The 15,084-nt window shown below is 36.6% G+C and overlaps 1 protein-coding gene across 6 annotated transcripts in view; it reads right to left on the bottom strand.

Moving 5' to 3' along the window:
- Positions 1–15,084, bottom strand: part of CNTLN (centlein) — a 294,546-nt gene that overhangs the window by 30,933 nt on the left and 248,529 nt on the right. For all 6 annotated transcript variants that reach the window (XM_037902022.2, XM_037902023.2, XM_037902027.2 and 3 more), the window contains 5 exons: positions 14,685–14,876; positions 5,736–5,833; positions 3,794–3,920; positions 2,010–2,147; positions 1,422–1,607 (listed from right to left, as the gene is read on the bottom strand). In XM_037902022.2, the coding sequence (XP_037757950.1) occupies positions 1,422–1,607; positions 2,010–2,147; positions 3,794–3,920; positions 5,736–5,833; positions 14,685–14,876 (741 nt within the window). The remainder of the gene's footprint in view (positions 1–1,421; positions 1,608–2,009; positions 2,148–3,793; positions 3,921–5,735; positions 5,834–14,684; positions 14,877–15,084) is intronic.

Below are 15,084 nucleotides of genomic sequence, written 5' to 3'. Positions count from 1 at the left end.
GGGATGTATGTAGAGGGAAACTAGAAATGGATAGGTTAGTGCTAATGCAGATGTTCCTTAATTTTAGCCAGAACTCTTGGGTGAATACCATTAGGTCCCGGTGACTTAGTACTGTTTAATTCATCAATTTGTTCTAGATATCTTATTTCACATTTACAAAAAACATCATAAAAATGTGTGTGCGTTGGTGAGTTGGTGCTTTATTCTAGCTAAAGATTGTGAACTACTTTTTTTAATGCATGAAAGATGTAAATTCATTATTCTAGACTAGGGCTGTCAAACGATTACAAAAATAAATCGCAATTAATCGTGAGATTAAAAATACAGTCGTGATTAATCGCAGTTTTAATTGCACTGTTAAACCATAATAGAATACCAATTTAAATGTATTATAAATATTCTTGGATGTTTTTCTACATTTTCAAATGTATTGATTTCAATTACAACACAGAATACAACATGTACAGTGCTCACTTTATATTATTATTTTTGAAAACAAATATTTGCACTGTAAAAAAGATAAGCAAAAGAAATGTTATTTTTCAATTCACTTCATACAAGTACTGTAGTACAATCTCTTTATCGTGAAAGTGCAACTTACAAATATAGAATTTTTTTTTACATAACCGCACTCTAATGTAAAACTTTGGAGCCAACAAGTTGAAGCATGAAGGGGCATGACACTCTTTAGCATATCTGCCATGTAAATACCTTGCAACGCCAGCTACAACAGTGCCATGCAAATACCTGTTTTCACTTTCAGATGACATTGTAAACAAGAAGCGGGCAGCATTATCTCCTGTAAATTTGAACAAACTTGTTTGTCTTAGCGATTGGCTGAACAAGAAGTAGGACTGAGTGGACTTTTATGAGGTGAACTGAAAAATACTATTTCTTTTGTTTATCTTTTTACAGTGCAAATATTTGTAATCAAAATAATAATATAAAGTGAGACTTGTACACTTTGTATTCTATGTTGTACTTGCAATCAATATATTTGAAAATGCGGAAATATATCAAAAAATAAAATAATAAATTTAAACTCGTATTCTGTTATTGTTTAATAGTGCAATTAAAACTGCAATGGATCTTGACTATTTTTTTAATCTAGTTAATTTGTTTTGCATTAATAGCATGTATTAACTATGATTAATTGACAGCCCTATTCTAGACCCATTTGAAATAGAACCACAAGAGCATTTTTTCTCTTGGATAGATAGCACAGGCAGTCATGGACAAAGGTTGGACTTACAACTAGTGGAAGCTTATACTGAGAGCTGATGACTTGTCTGTCACTGATTTCCTCCCACTCTGGACCTGCTGACATGCCAAAGTATGGTGCCCAAAAGACCACTTGCATAGCTTCTGCTTGTAGCAGTGTCTGGTCAAATGATCAATCAAAAGAGAAACAAAATTCCAACCTTCACAAATGTTATGAATTCTTCCACTTTGTCATTGGCCAGCAGCATTTTCTTCTGCACTACTTCCAGGGCCTGCCCACTTTGCTTTGCCAAGCCATGGAGTTGCTGAGATGCAGCAGTCTCGAGTTCAGTCATGGCACATTCAGCTTCAATCATTTTACCTTCTAGATTGGTAAGCTTGAGATCCTGAAGTACAGAAAAATGAAAATAGAATTGGTACTGGGAGACAGTTGTGATGTAATTTTAGTCTAAAAAAATATACATCATTAGTTAACATTATGGGACATTCCATTTATAATACATAAAATTCAGTTTCACAGGAATCTTTATACATTACATCCATATGTTATAGGGACTGAATTTTCAGTAAAAATAAGGTAATATAGCTTCAAGCCAAACTAAATACAATCTTATATAGAGAGATGTTACTATTATTCTGTTTTATATTCTTCTATAAGTATTTAAAAAAATTAAGTTGCTGACCTTGCAACTTTTCATTTTTTAAAAATAATACAGTGCATGAAAAAGTCAAGGAAAAAGGGGCAATAAAATTGTTCTGCATTAACCAGCAACACTCTAACAACATACCTTTTTCCCCAACTCATCTTTAGCCCTGCGATACATCTGTTCATACTGTGATTTCTCTTTTGTAGCTACATTAAGCCTTTGCTTTAGTGAATCAATTGATGTTTTCTTGTTTGAACAGTCTTCAGTCAATGTCTTTACCTGAAGTAAAACCACAGGCAATTTTATTATTTAGACGGAAAACCTACAAATATGAACGAAAATCACAAGCATACTTATTTTTGTTTTTATTGCATAAACTGGTATTTAGGCTAAAAACTTGGTAGAATTTCCAGCATTTAATAAGCAGCTGTTACTGACCCACCCATAGATTATTTTATATAAAATGGTTGCATAAAGAATGAAAGTCTAGACAGGTATGATACGTGAATAAAAAAAGCTCTTAAGTTTACTTGCTGGATTGTAGCTTTTAGACATGTTTCATTAATACAACGAGCTAAGCCATAGTTTCAAATATTTCTAATCACTGGCGGAAAAAGCATATGCTAATTAAAACTTAGTTGAGAAAATGGTCATTGTCTACAATGTGATAGCATGAATAGTCTTCTGGATAACTCATTATAACTTTGTCATATGTAGTGAGTAGTGATTTAGGCTAAATTGAAACAAAAGAATATTCCTAGAAAATCCTGATGGCAGATTGCATTAATCACACAGTCCTACAGATAATATACAGTATTGGTGAATTTCTCTGATCTTCAATTGAAGATAATGTTATATTTTTCAGTTTCAGCCTCTACAAACAACAATAGAAGTAATGGGCTCTGACCCTGTTGAAGCTGAAAAAGGGGATGCTGAAAATGCTCAGAGAGCAATGCATTAGAGCAAAGTGTTACACTGAGCTCTAAACTATTTTCTCGAAAAACAAAACCAGGTATTTAGTTTGCTCTTTCCTCACTTTACCCCTCTCTCTCTGGTTGAGGATTCCTTAATGACACCTTATCTCCTGCATTGGGGTAAGAGAGCAGCTCTCTCTGGAGCTGACAATGCTTAATGACTGCAAGCACAGACTACTGCATGAGCCGTGCAGCCAGCACTCGCTTTCTAAGAGAATAAAAGTATGTCTTGCTCGGCAAATTGTTTATTTCTATTTTGGGGTTATACATTGTATAACCTCATAGAGACCCACTAGTCTGTTCTCACTGTCAGGGATAATGCACTTATGGATATTATAAAAAGATCGTCCTATCATATCTAAGATCTTCCAACTTCCATGATTTAGGAAAAACCAATAATTTGAATGTCGACCTGTAAGTTTTGATTAATATATAAACAACATATGAAGTGATAAAACCTGAATTTTGAATTACTGATAATACTGCACTACAAGCAGGAATTTATATTGTTTAAAATACTAAAGAATTTAACTAAAGTAGATGGAAAATATGTGTCAATACATTTTGTGTATAGAACTATCCTTGTTTGATCTCCAATGTATTTTATAATGTTGTAAAATGTCAGCCATTCCATCAAGGCTACATACAGCAAATATCAACACTGAGTTTTCTATATATTCTCATTATTTAGTTACATTTTCTATATATATATATATATATATATATATATATATATATATATATTGAATTATGGTGAATTATACAATTAATCAATGCAACCATTATGTACCGAATTCATATAAACCCAAAAGAGACAGAACTGCAATAAGTTTAACTAAATGTATTGTATGCTTAAAATTGTGGTGCTATTTTTATAGTTGGTTGGAATAACTTCTGCAAATCAAAAGCAGTTTATTTTTGGTATAAATATTAACAACAAACAAGAGGTACCTTTTTCTCAAAACTTTCTAATGTTTCATTAAAGGTTTTCTCAATTTCCTGGTTTGCTTTCAGACGAGATCTTAAGTCTTCTATCAAATGTCTTTTCATATTTATGTCCCTTTCCATTCGAGAAATCCTTGAAATAAGGGGGAAAAGTCAGAGTATTCACACTATTAAGAAATATAGTTAGAAGATGGTTACTTTAAACAATTAAAATGAATTAATGCATATTAAGTATTTTTCATATAGCTTTTGATTAGTTTCCAGAAAAATGGTGGTGTAAATAGTTGCAATTTATTTTATTCCTGAAGCACAGCATAGTATATTTAATCTTTTAACTAACAGTCCTAGTCCTATTAATTCAAAGGTTCCACTTTATTGTGGTTTACAGTTTTACAGTGGTTTGTACTGTTATATTGTATTAAGGTGAAAGCAAAACAATAATATTTCAGTGCATATTTATAAAAAAGAGAAGCAGCTGTTCAGAAAAACAATGAGAAACTTTAACGAATTAAGAAAAAAACCTGTCACTTTCCAATCATTATGTTGGTAGAATTCTTTTAAAAAAGGGAAAAACATTTCCAGTTCTGAAACTCAATAATACACTGTAATAAAGGAAAATTGCATCAGTGTGTAGCATCTGAAAAACCACACTAATTTCTTTTACAAAACTGCAAAATCTTATCAAATAATTAAGCAGTATTTTAACAAAAGCCTCTTGAAAAATCAAACTCACACTTCATGTGACATCTTTGAAATTTTATGATGCAGAAATATATGCCTCATGCAATGCTTCTCCAGATAGAGTACAAATTAATATTTTAAATCTAAACATTGAATATTTTCTGAATATGTTCACACAGCTGGACTGTTTTTTCCGTATAAAACTAAATGAATGGTAGCAGTATGTTGATACATAAAACGTTGCTGATATCATGTCAATACCATATGAAATCAGCAAGAAAACCATAGTACAGTATATTCCTTTGATCTATTTTCACATTTGTATTGACACATTAGTGTTATTTGGGTGATTACATGGACTACTTTTTGGCAAAGCAAATGTCGTATGTGTTATATACAAACAATATAATAGACAGTACCAACATTTTTAATCTAAATCTACACACAACAGTAGAAGGCTTCTTTATTTTTTTTCTTAAAGGCATTTACCACTAGAAAATAACCACTATTAAAGTATTTTTAAATAATCTTCTATATTTGAAGTGAGCAAATTGTATCAATAAGGAAAATTATATAGATTCTCTAAAATAAAAAATTGGGGATGGTTGAATTGTTTTTTTAAAAAAAAACTTTTGATCAGACAAGTTCATAAATGTGCAAATAGGTCATATTTATATCCTAAATGTAACTGAAGAACAGTACTTCAGCTGCTTTTACACTGTGAAGCTGGAGGTGGGGGGGATCTCTGTAGTATATGTCAAAATCAATATACATGAATTCCAAAGTTAAAATAAATCTTAATCAATTCAAATATAAACAAACACAACTGTCCTTTTGCACTTTTTACAAATAAAAGACTGGATATTTAATCCAGTTTAAGCACCTAAACCTTGACATGTCTCCTAGCCCCAAGGCAAAGAATTACTGTATTTGAAAGATTGCTTTTAGCACTGCTGAGGCATTCATTTAGATTTACATCAAGGACAACTAAGTCCACTCTAGGGTCTGAATTCTGACTTTAGATATTCTTACTACAGTGCAGAAATTATAGCCAGCTAATCACTCATCAGTTTATACAAAATGCAATCTTAGCATGTACTGTTCTGATTTTCTGAAAAGCCTGAACAGTTTGCAAGATTTATCAAAAAGAGAGAGAGAGAAAGAGGTCTCTCTCAGAAAGTCTGGATCTGAAATGATTAATCTTGGAATAATTATATATCTGCCACTGGGTGGCACCAAATACAATAGATAGAGGAAGAGAACATACTTTTCCTGTAGTTCCCGCATCCTTTCTTCTTTTTCCTGGGCTTCATTTTTCAGAGACTTAATGGTAGTTGAGTGTTTAGTGATTTCATTATTTGCATTCTAAATTGAAAAAATACTTATTAAAACATAAACAGTATGGATTAAATATTATCTGAGGTATAACTAATAATGAATTTGTTTAAAATGAAAGCACTTACTGTATAAAAGTTTTTTTGATTAACATTATTAATCAACATTTCATATCTATCATGCTATACAAAAGAACACTCCTATTTTCACATTTATCAGAACTCTTTACCTTTGAAAATACAGTCAAAACTGCTATTTTTTCACATGACTATTCATTCTTTATTAATATATGTTCTTCAGGGTACAGGTAGGTACTTTGTAGCTAACAGGACAAGATTTTCCCTTGCATGGGACTGTCAGTAAGAGAGGTAAGTAGGAAGGAAGTAAAACTCTACATGGTTAGTCTTGTGGAGTTTTTTTGAACTGTACTCCTCTGCTGGGATGGTTTGGGGTATGAGATTTTTGAGACTATGGTTCCTCCCAATCCTTTTGATTTGGGGGATTTGCAAACAAACAAATAAACAAACAAACCCTTCCATGATGAGACAAGCAGTCGTGCTGCAAGAGTGGCTGTTGCTCCACTACCCACTACAGCTGCTAAATAAAAGACATGGAGACAACCATTCCCAGTTGGTCAGATTTCCATATGCAAGTCCCTAGTCTCTGCTGGGGAATGTAGCAGCCCCAAACATCGAGCCATATGTAATTCCAGAGATGGATCATTGACTTGGGACAGCGGGAAAGGGGGTTAGTGCCATCAAGGTGGCATTCCCCCTGTTCTGTACAGTAAGAGGGAGATCTGCACACACAAGGCCTCCTCTGCATGCAGATCTGCCGGGGATGATCTGGCCCATGATCAGGTGCAGGTTAATTTAGTGCTTGTCTACACTCCCCTGTACTCTGGACTGTTGGGAGTGTGAATTACAGAACACAAAAAATCCTGCACCCCTCCCCATGTGTGGACACTGTAGAGGCGAACTAAAAGGTACCTATTTTGCATTAACGTCGTCTTCTTCAAACAGGATTATGTTATTGCAGACTAGGTACATTTTAGTTTTCACCCACATGGGGGATTTACAGTGCAGCACTTTGGTGAGCGCTTTAGTCCAAATTGCGGGGCAGCGTAGACACAGCTTTAAACACCGTCTGCAGAAAGAGAAATAAGAGAATTTAAATAAGTATCCATCTAACTGTAAGTTCAAATAAATGTACATTTTAGAGTTCCATAGCTGAAATGAGCAGTATAACTACTGTATGTAACAGTAAGCTATATTTTCAAAGCCCCAAGCAAGTGGCATACCCAAAAATTGCATGGGTGGGAAATGTGTGCACAATACATTTTTGAAGGTTCAGCCATTGTGCTGGGCTTTGGGAATTTACCCATTAAGTCTAAAACTGTGAGTGAATAGATCAGACAGGCAGTAAACAGAGATACTTGAGGAGAATTTCCCTGCTCAGTGCAGGCTTGTAACTCCCATTAACATTAATGGGAGTATTGTACATAGCACCGTGCACCTCAAGAGGAGTATAGGCTCTTGTGTGTGTAGTTACGTGTAAAGTATTGTTTTTAATACATTGTACAGGCTCTTTTCTGGTGCTACAGAAAATGCTAAATTAGAACAGGAAATCTTGGCTCGTCACTTATTTCAGTGCTGCTGCTTATCCTTCCCTGCCTGGGAACTTTCTTTTGCCATTAAAAATGTTATCCTAGGAGGTTATATTGATCTTGGTTTAACATTTTAAAGAGAAAGTAAAAATTAAAAGCAGGTTGGTGATAAAAGCAAAAGCTGTTGAAAAATGTGTCAGTAAGTTTAACCTGAAACTGGATTTTTTTTTAATTAATTTAAAAAAAAAAGATGTGCGTGGTGGTAAGTACAAACATACCGTAAAACGTAGAGAATGATGTATAGTTTTATAACCTCTAAGATAGGATGAATGTAAGTAAAAAATGTTGTGGTGTAGTGAAGCTCAAATGGGTGTTTTACCTGAGTAAGGTCTGTGGGATTGATCTTAATGGAAATGAGCTACAGTGATCTATTATATAAAGTGAAAAATGTTAACGTGGTTAAAGCATGCCTAGGATTCCAAAGTTTCTGGGTCTGGCATGTCACTTGATCCTGAAAACGTGAGGTTTACACCAGAAAATTTTTAAAACGATAAATGGCAGCAGAATGTTACTGAGTTTCCTGATGTGTGTGTTGAGCTTGACCTTAATTAGAAGCAAAGCATAATACCCAGTTATATGGGTTTACATACCACATGTGAACATGAACACTTGTGTGAGAAGTGGGCCTCTTGCACATTCTTAGAATCAAAGACTCACAAAGAAGAGCTTGTTAAAACAACTGTAAGAGCACTCACATCCAGAGGGGGATTACCCCTTCCTGGGGAAAGAAACCAGGAGAGGGTGTGTTGAAAGGGGAAGGAATGAACAAAGCTTTTTCAAACAGGGTTTGGGTTAACAGTATGCGTAAGAAAGAGGGGGAAATTTCATTCCCAAGTACCACTGGCCTAAAGGATCTGCTGAACATTCTCGGACTGTGGTTACATCTACACTACTGTGGTAAGTAGATCTAAGTTACACAACTCCAGCTACATGAATAAAGTAGCTGGATTCGACGTAGCTTAGGCCGACTTACTGCAGTGTCTACACCATGCTGGGTCAACGGGAGACAAACTCCCATCGACTTAACTTACTCTTTTCGTTCCGGGTGGAGTACTGGGGTCAACTGGAGAGCATTCTGCCATCAATTTAGTGGGTCTTCATTAGACCCACTAAATCGATCCCCGGAGTGTCAAGCTGGCATTAGTGTAGACATAGCCTAAGTGTATGGAGACCCTATGTCTTTGCACTTTTTCTGTTACGTTCACCCCACCCATCTGACTCATGGGCAGCACAATACCAATGAAGACAAGCTGCAAGGGAATACCAGAAAGCAATTGTCCCTGGAACCCACTTAAAAGGGACAGAGAAGGCTGACTATCTATATTTTGATTTATCATTAGCGACAGGACATCAACCTGGAAATGCTTATAAGAGCATGTTTTTCATATATATATATATATATATATATATATATGTATATGTACATATATATATGTATTGCTATCCAAGGGGAGTTAATCACATACATCCACTGTGCCTGTTCCAAAAGACCAAAGTCACCACACCATCAGATGTTCAAATAATTGTCCTTATTTAGGCAAACTCCCATTGATTTTCATGAGATATTGGGACTCTCACTGGACTTAAACTGGAAGAATAAGAATTGAGTAGAAATTGAGTATCTCAGGACTTGGATCAATAAGTCCACTCCATAAATCCAACGGTAGTTATTTGCATTCAATGTGCTCAGCACAGTGTTGTGATACATTTTAAGTTTTTGATTCAATCTTTTACCCTCCATGTTTTGGGAGGCAACTCACTCTGCCAGTGTGTTATGAGAGGCAGCCGCACGTCCAGGAGAAAGAGAGCCCCCAGCATCCGGGTGATGAGCTAGGGAATGACACACATCAGTAGGAGCAGAGAAAGAAATGCAGCTGATGAGAGTCGTGGGGGTCAGGGAAAATATCCTAGTTAAACTGTGACAAGTAGGAGGAATGGTGGATGAAGCCAGATTTCAGAGGAGAATTCTGGCAGTTGGTCGTGGCCCCTGACTGAGAGGTGTCACATTGGATATCACAGGAGATGTATAGATTTCAGGAAGGAAGAAGTCTAGAGGCAGGGGATGAAAGTTGGAGGACCACATGAACTGGAAAGTAAGATGGGCTACATATCCAGAAAGAGATGGAAGGAGCTCAAACTAATGCAACACTCAGCTAGGGAGGGGGGTGTATGGCAGAGTATAGGGTGGTGAGAGGCTTCCAGCAGCCTGACTCCCACTAAAATCAGAACCGAAGAATTCACATTTGGTACAGCAGGCAAAAGGAACTCTCTGGAACCCTAATCTTAACCTCCAGCTGAATCTCTGGCCCCTACCCTCTCATCTAACCCTTACCCTAAACCCTGAGGTTACTACCTCACCCCTATATCCAAAGTGACTCTGCTCCCCTGCCATAGGGCTCTGTGAGGTCACTTCCTCACCCCTGTATCCAGAGCCTATATAATAATAACAATTAGACTCATAGAAATCTGGCTTTTCTGGTTTTACAATTTTCACCAAAATCAATTGGGTTCAGCCCATTGACACCTAGACAGGCCGTGAAATTTTGGGATTGAATTGATGTGATTTTCAGAAGTTATCACATTACAGAGAGAGAAATCCCATCAAGTTGAGCATAAGGCCTCGCTTCGCTTGGCCAATGAAACGTAAGCAACAGGAGCATCCAACCTTTACCAAAAAAAAGATTTTGTTTCCTTGAAAATGTTTCTAGCAATACAAAACCAGAGAAAAGCAAGAGAGGAATGGTCTGACATGGAAACAGAATTGACTCTAGGTATAATGTTTATTCAGTGTTTTCCATTAGGCATCAATAGATCAAAATAAAATTCTTTTGAGTGTTAAATAAGCCATGATAAATCAATACTGGCAAATGAAGGAACTGTTTAAGATCCCAAATCCTTAACAGGATGTGTGTGTAGTCATAATTATTAGGGTAGTCAATTAATCGCAGATAACTCACGTGATTAACTCAAAAAAATTAATCGTGATAAAAAAATTAATTGCAATTAATTGCCATTTTAATTGCACTGTTAAACAGAATACCAACTGAAATGTATTAAATATGTTTGGATGTTTTCTACATTTTCAAATATATTGATCGCAACTGCAACACAGAATACAAAGTGTACAATACTCACTTTATATTATTATTCTTATTACAAATATTTGCATTGTAAAAATGACAAACAAAAGAAATAGTATTTTTCAATTCACCTCATACAAATACTGTAGTGCAATCTCTATCGTGAAAGTGCAATTTACAAATGTAGATTTTTGTTTTGTTACATACTTGCACTCAAACAAAACCATGTAAAACTTTAGAGCCTACAAGTCCACTCAGTCCTACTTCTTGTTCAGCAAATTGCTAAGAGAAACAAGTTTGTTTACATTTAAGGGAGATAATGCTGCCCACTTCTTATTTACAGTGTCACCTGGAAGCGAGAACAGGTGTTCTCATGGCACTTGTGTAGCCAGCATTGCAAGGTATTTACGTGCCAGATATGTTAAACATTCGTATGCCCCTTCATGCTTTGGCTACCATTCCAGAGGTCATGGTTCCATGCTGATGACACTCGTTAAAAAAATAATGCATTAAATAATTTTAGACTGAACTCCTTGGAGGAGAATTGTTTGTCTCCGGCTCTGTTTTATCCACATTCTGATATATATTTCATGTTATAGTAGTCCCAGCACATGTTGTTCATTTTAAGAATACTTTCAATGCAGATCTGACAAAACACAAAGATGGTACCAATGTGAGATTTCTAAAGATAACTACAGCACTCGACCCAAGGTTTAAGAATCTGAAGTGCCTTCCAAAATCTGAGATGGACGAGATGTGGAACATGCTTTCGGAAGTCTTAAAAGAGCAACAGTCCGATGCAGAAACTACAGAACCCGAACCACCAAAAAAAAAAGAAAAAAAGATCAACCTTCTGCTGGTGGCATCTGACTCAGATGATGAAAATGAACATGCGTCGGGCCACACTGCTTTGGATCGTTATCGAGCAGAACTCGTCATCAGCATGGACGCATGTCCTCTGGAATGGTGGTTGAAGCATGACGGGACAAATGAATCTTTATTGCATCTGGCATGTAAATATCTTGTGATGCCAGCTACAACAGTGCCATGCAAACGCCTGTTCTCACTTTCAGGTGACATTGTAAACAAGAAGTGGGCAGTATTATCTCCTGCAAATGTAAACAAACTTGTTTGTCTTAGTGATTGGCTGAACAAGAAGTGGGACTGAGTGGACTTGTAGGCTATAAAGTTTTACATTGTTTAATATATATTAAAACTAAGGAGTAAAAAAGCAGTCCCTCCTTTATTTATCAATTTATCAAGTCCAAAGTTCTGTGCTTTCCCTATAAGAGTTGATAACGTCACTGCCTATGAAATCTGTAAGGGACGCATATGCCAGCATTATTTTTAGGGTGAATGCTTATAGGAGAAATTCTGAACTCAGAATCTAATAATAAAAAACCCGTATTTACATATTTATTTGTAATCTGTACATTTATATGTATAATATAAAACATTTATATCATACAATTGAACTTTACAAACACAGGGATAAATCCTCACTCCGTTTTTACTGAGTTCTTACTCAAGGAAAACTTCCATTAAAAGCAGTAGGAGTTTTGCTTGAACTAAATACTCAATAAATACTGAATAAGGATTTGGCCAACAGATATAATAAATAATAGTAATGATAATAGCTAACACATATATAGTTTCATACACTGAAGTTCTTACACTCTAAATGTAGACCCTTAATGCTTCGGGGTCTGAGTCTTTCACATATTTAATTTTACTTTAAAAAAAATTAGAGCACTTTTAAAGATACATTGAAAACTGATTTAATATCTTTGATACTAGGCTTCCATACAGCTGGTGTCAAATATTTTTATTCAATAGTGCGATATTCCCTGTCTGAAGGACCAAGAAATAATGACTTTGGTCCAAATATTTTATAGTTTCTACACGGCAAATGGAATATTTTGGAATACTAGGTTTATCAACATGCATGTTTCTTTCTTTTATGAGATGTTGGGCTGGGAGAAAAACAAATGCCCAGCATCCCACAGATGAAGACTACAAGATCTCTGTTTTTCATTTCTTTAAAGCCCCTGCACCCACAGAGGTCATGACCAGTAGGCTTCTGGTTGAAGATGACAATCAACCATAAGGATCAAGTCAAATCTGCTCCCAAATTAGCTGGAGAGGTTAACACTAAGTAGTGAGGTAGTGGTGGATTAAGACTAAATTGGGCTCAGAGCCAATACTCTGGAACACAAGAGCTACCCACAAACCAGGGTCCCCTACCCCTCCAGCTTGCTCTCAAGCTTGTAGCAGTCCTGGCTATATGTCTTGCCAATGCTACCCCCTGCTTCCGTCTCCTCTCCAGCAATGGGTTTACCCTCACCGTTCCTTGCCTCCAGATTTTATGGATCCATGATCCTCAGCCCAAAACTAAAGATCCTGCTTTAATCAACCCCTAAATTGAAGAACTCCTTTCCCAATCTGACAGTTGTACCTTTGCCGGAATCTCAGCTTGTGCTTGCCTGGGTAACTAGGACTAACTTACTTTTACTAAAGAAAGAATTTTCAGATTACCAAAAGTTGCATTTCTTTTATCTTGCCATTTTTAAAATAAACATATCAGTATGGGTGGGGAAGATATGTATTGTGACAAAGTTCCTCCTCTGCCTTGGTGGGTCCTGTGCTTATTGGTGGATTTGCTCGCCTCAGAGGTTCACGGCAGCCCTCAGTTTGGCCACTTTCGTAGCTCAAATCTGCCGTTCACTCAGTTAGCCTCATCACTGGCCAGCATGGGGAAAAAGAAGAACAATTCCCTGCAGTCTCTGCTGATCCACCTAGCGGATCAGGGAACAGGCCAGAGACCTTCCCCTCTGGTGGAACCCAGAGTCCAGTTCAACTCCTCCGGTATCAACGAAGGAGTTTGGGGGATGGAGGGAACCCGGGCCCGCCCTCTACGCCAGGTTCCAGCCCAGGGCCCTGTGGAACGCAGCTGTGGACAGTGGCTCCTGGAACAGCTGAGTGACAGCTACAACTCCCTGGGCTACTCCCCATGGCCTCCTCCCAACATCTTCTTTATTCTCACCACAGGACCTTCCTCCTGATGTCTGATAATGCTTGTACTTCTCACTCTCAGCTTCTTGCATCTCTTCCTCCCAGCTGCTCACACACGCACCACAAACTGAAGTGAGCTCCTTTTTAAACCCAGGTGCCCTGATTAGCCTGCCTTAATTGATTCTAGCAGCTTCTTGATTGGCTGCAGATGTTCTAATCAGCCTGTCTGCCTTAATTGTTTCCAGAAAGTTCCTGATTGTTCTGGAACCTTCCCTGTTACCTTACCCAGGGAAAAGGGACAGTTTCTACAGAAGTAGAACAATATGTGACATCAGTTCATGCTCCATGGGAAAATGCTATACTATGTTTATGAGCATGGTATAAGAGTCTATATAGAACACAACAGGATAACCTGTGATTCAAAAATCAGAGAATTAACTAGTTATATTTTTTTCTTGTTACCTATTCCTTGCCTATTTTTGTCCCTTACCTGTCCATCCAATCCTAGCATGCCCATCACCAGGATATCTGGCCATCAACTAAATTATTAAGTTGAAATGAATTCTTAAAAATAAACATTCTGCCCTTCTTCATTATTTGCTAGTCATATATGCAAGGATCTTTTTTTAAATTACTGTGCAACTGTTGGGTTATTTAGTCATTAGCATTGTTGTTGTTAACTGCCACCAGAAATGCAACAAAAATAAGGCACTAGTTCCCTTTGAAGACAACAGTAATAGTGATTTATAGATAAGAAGATAGAAGGTGTTACATGAGTTACACAACCAGCAAACTTCAATCTTACCTAGTCACTAATGCTCAGCTCTTTTTCACACAAAGCCTGAAATCACATGAGTCCCATCTAACAACATAGTTACACTGCACTTTCAACAAGCTTTCATCTTGGCCTGCTTTGTCTGTAAAAGATCCTTTCACTGCAAGATTCACTCATTTGGTTTTGACTATATGTCTACCATCTAGTAACAAAGATTATCTGACACTTAAATTCCTAGTTATGGGCTAGCCTATGGCAAATTGTACCTTTTTACATCTTTGAGACTGAGCAAATGAAATAATACTATAGTAAAAGTTATCTTGTTAGCTGACTAATCTGTTCTCTCACCTTCAGTTTGCAATACAGCTGCTTCACCTCCAAATCTGTATTCTTTGAAGGAGTAGGTGCTGTGACTTCAATTTGGTTAGAAGTCACAGGAGACGGACCTTCTTTCAACCTGGTAGCTTGGGCCAGATGCTCTAATTTTCCTTGTAAATCTTCTCTCTCTCGTTGCAACTCAGCCAGATCAGAGGTCAATGTCTGTTTTCCAAATAAAAGCAATAAATAGTCACAGTTACAGTCAAATATTATTTGTTTCTGCTTGATCACAACAGGATGTACATTAGAAAAATAAACAACAGACTCATACATTATCTTTACTCTGCATTACGTATTAGTTGGCTGAATTCACTGGTCCAGACAGTAGAAAAATCAAATCTGGCAGTAAAAAGAAGTAACTTAATACAAA

The sequence above is a fragment of the Chelonia mydas genome, chromosome 5, assembly GCF_015237465.2.
Source record: "Chelonia mydas isolate rCheMyd1 chromosome 5, rCheMyd1.pri.v2, whole genome shotgun sequence".
In the NCBI taxonomy this organism is placed as follows: Eukaryota; Metazoa; Chordata; order Testudines; family Cheloniidae; genus Chelonia; species Chelonia mydas.
Note: the sequence above shows the minus strand (reverse complement) of the source record. Positions and strands in the feature narration are given on the sequence as shown.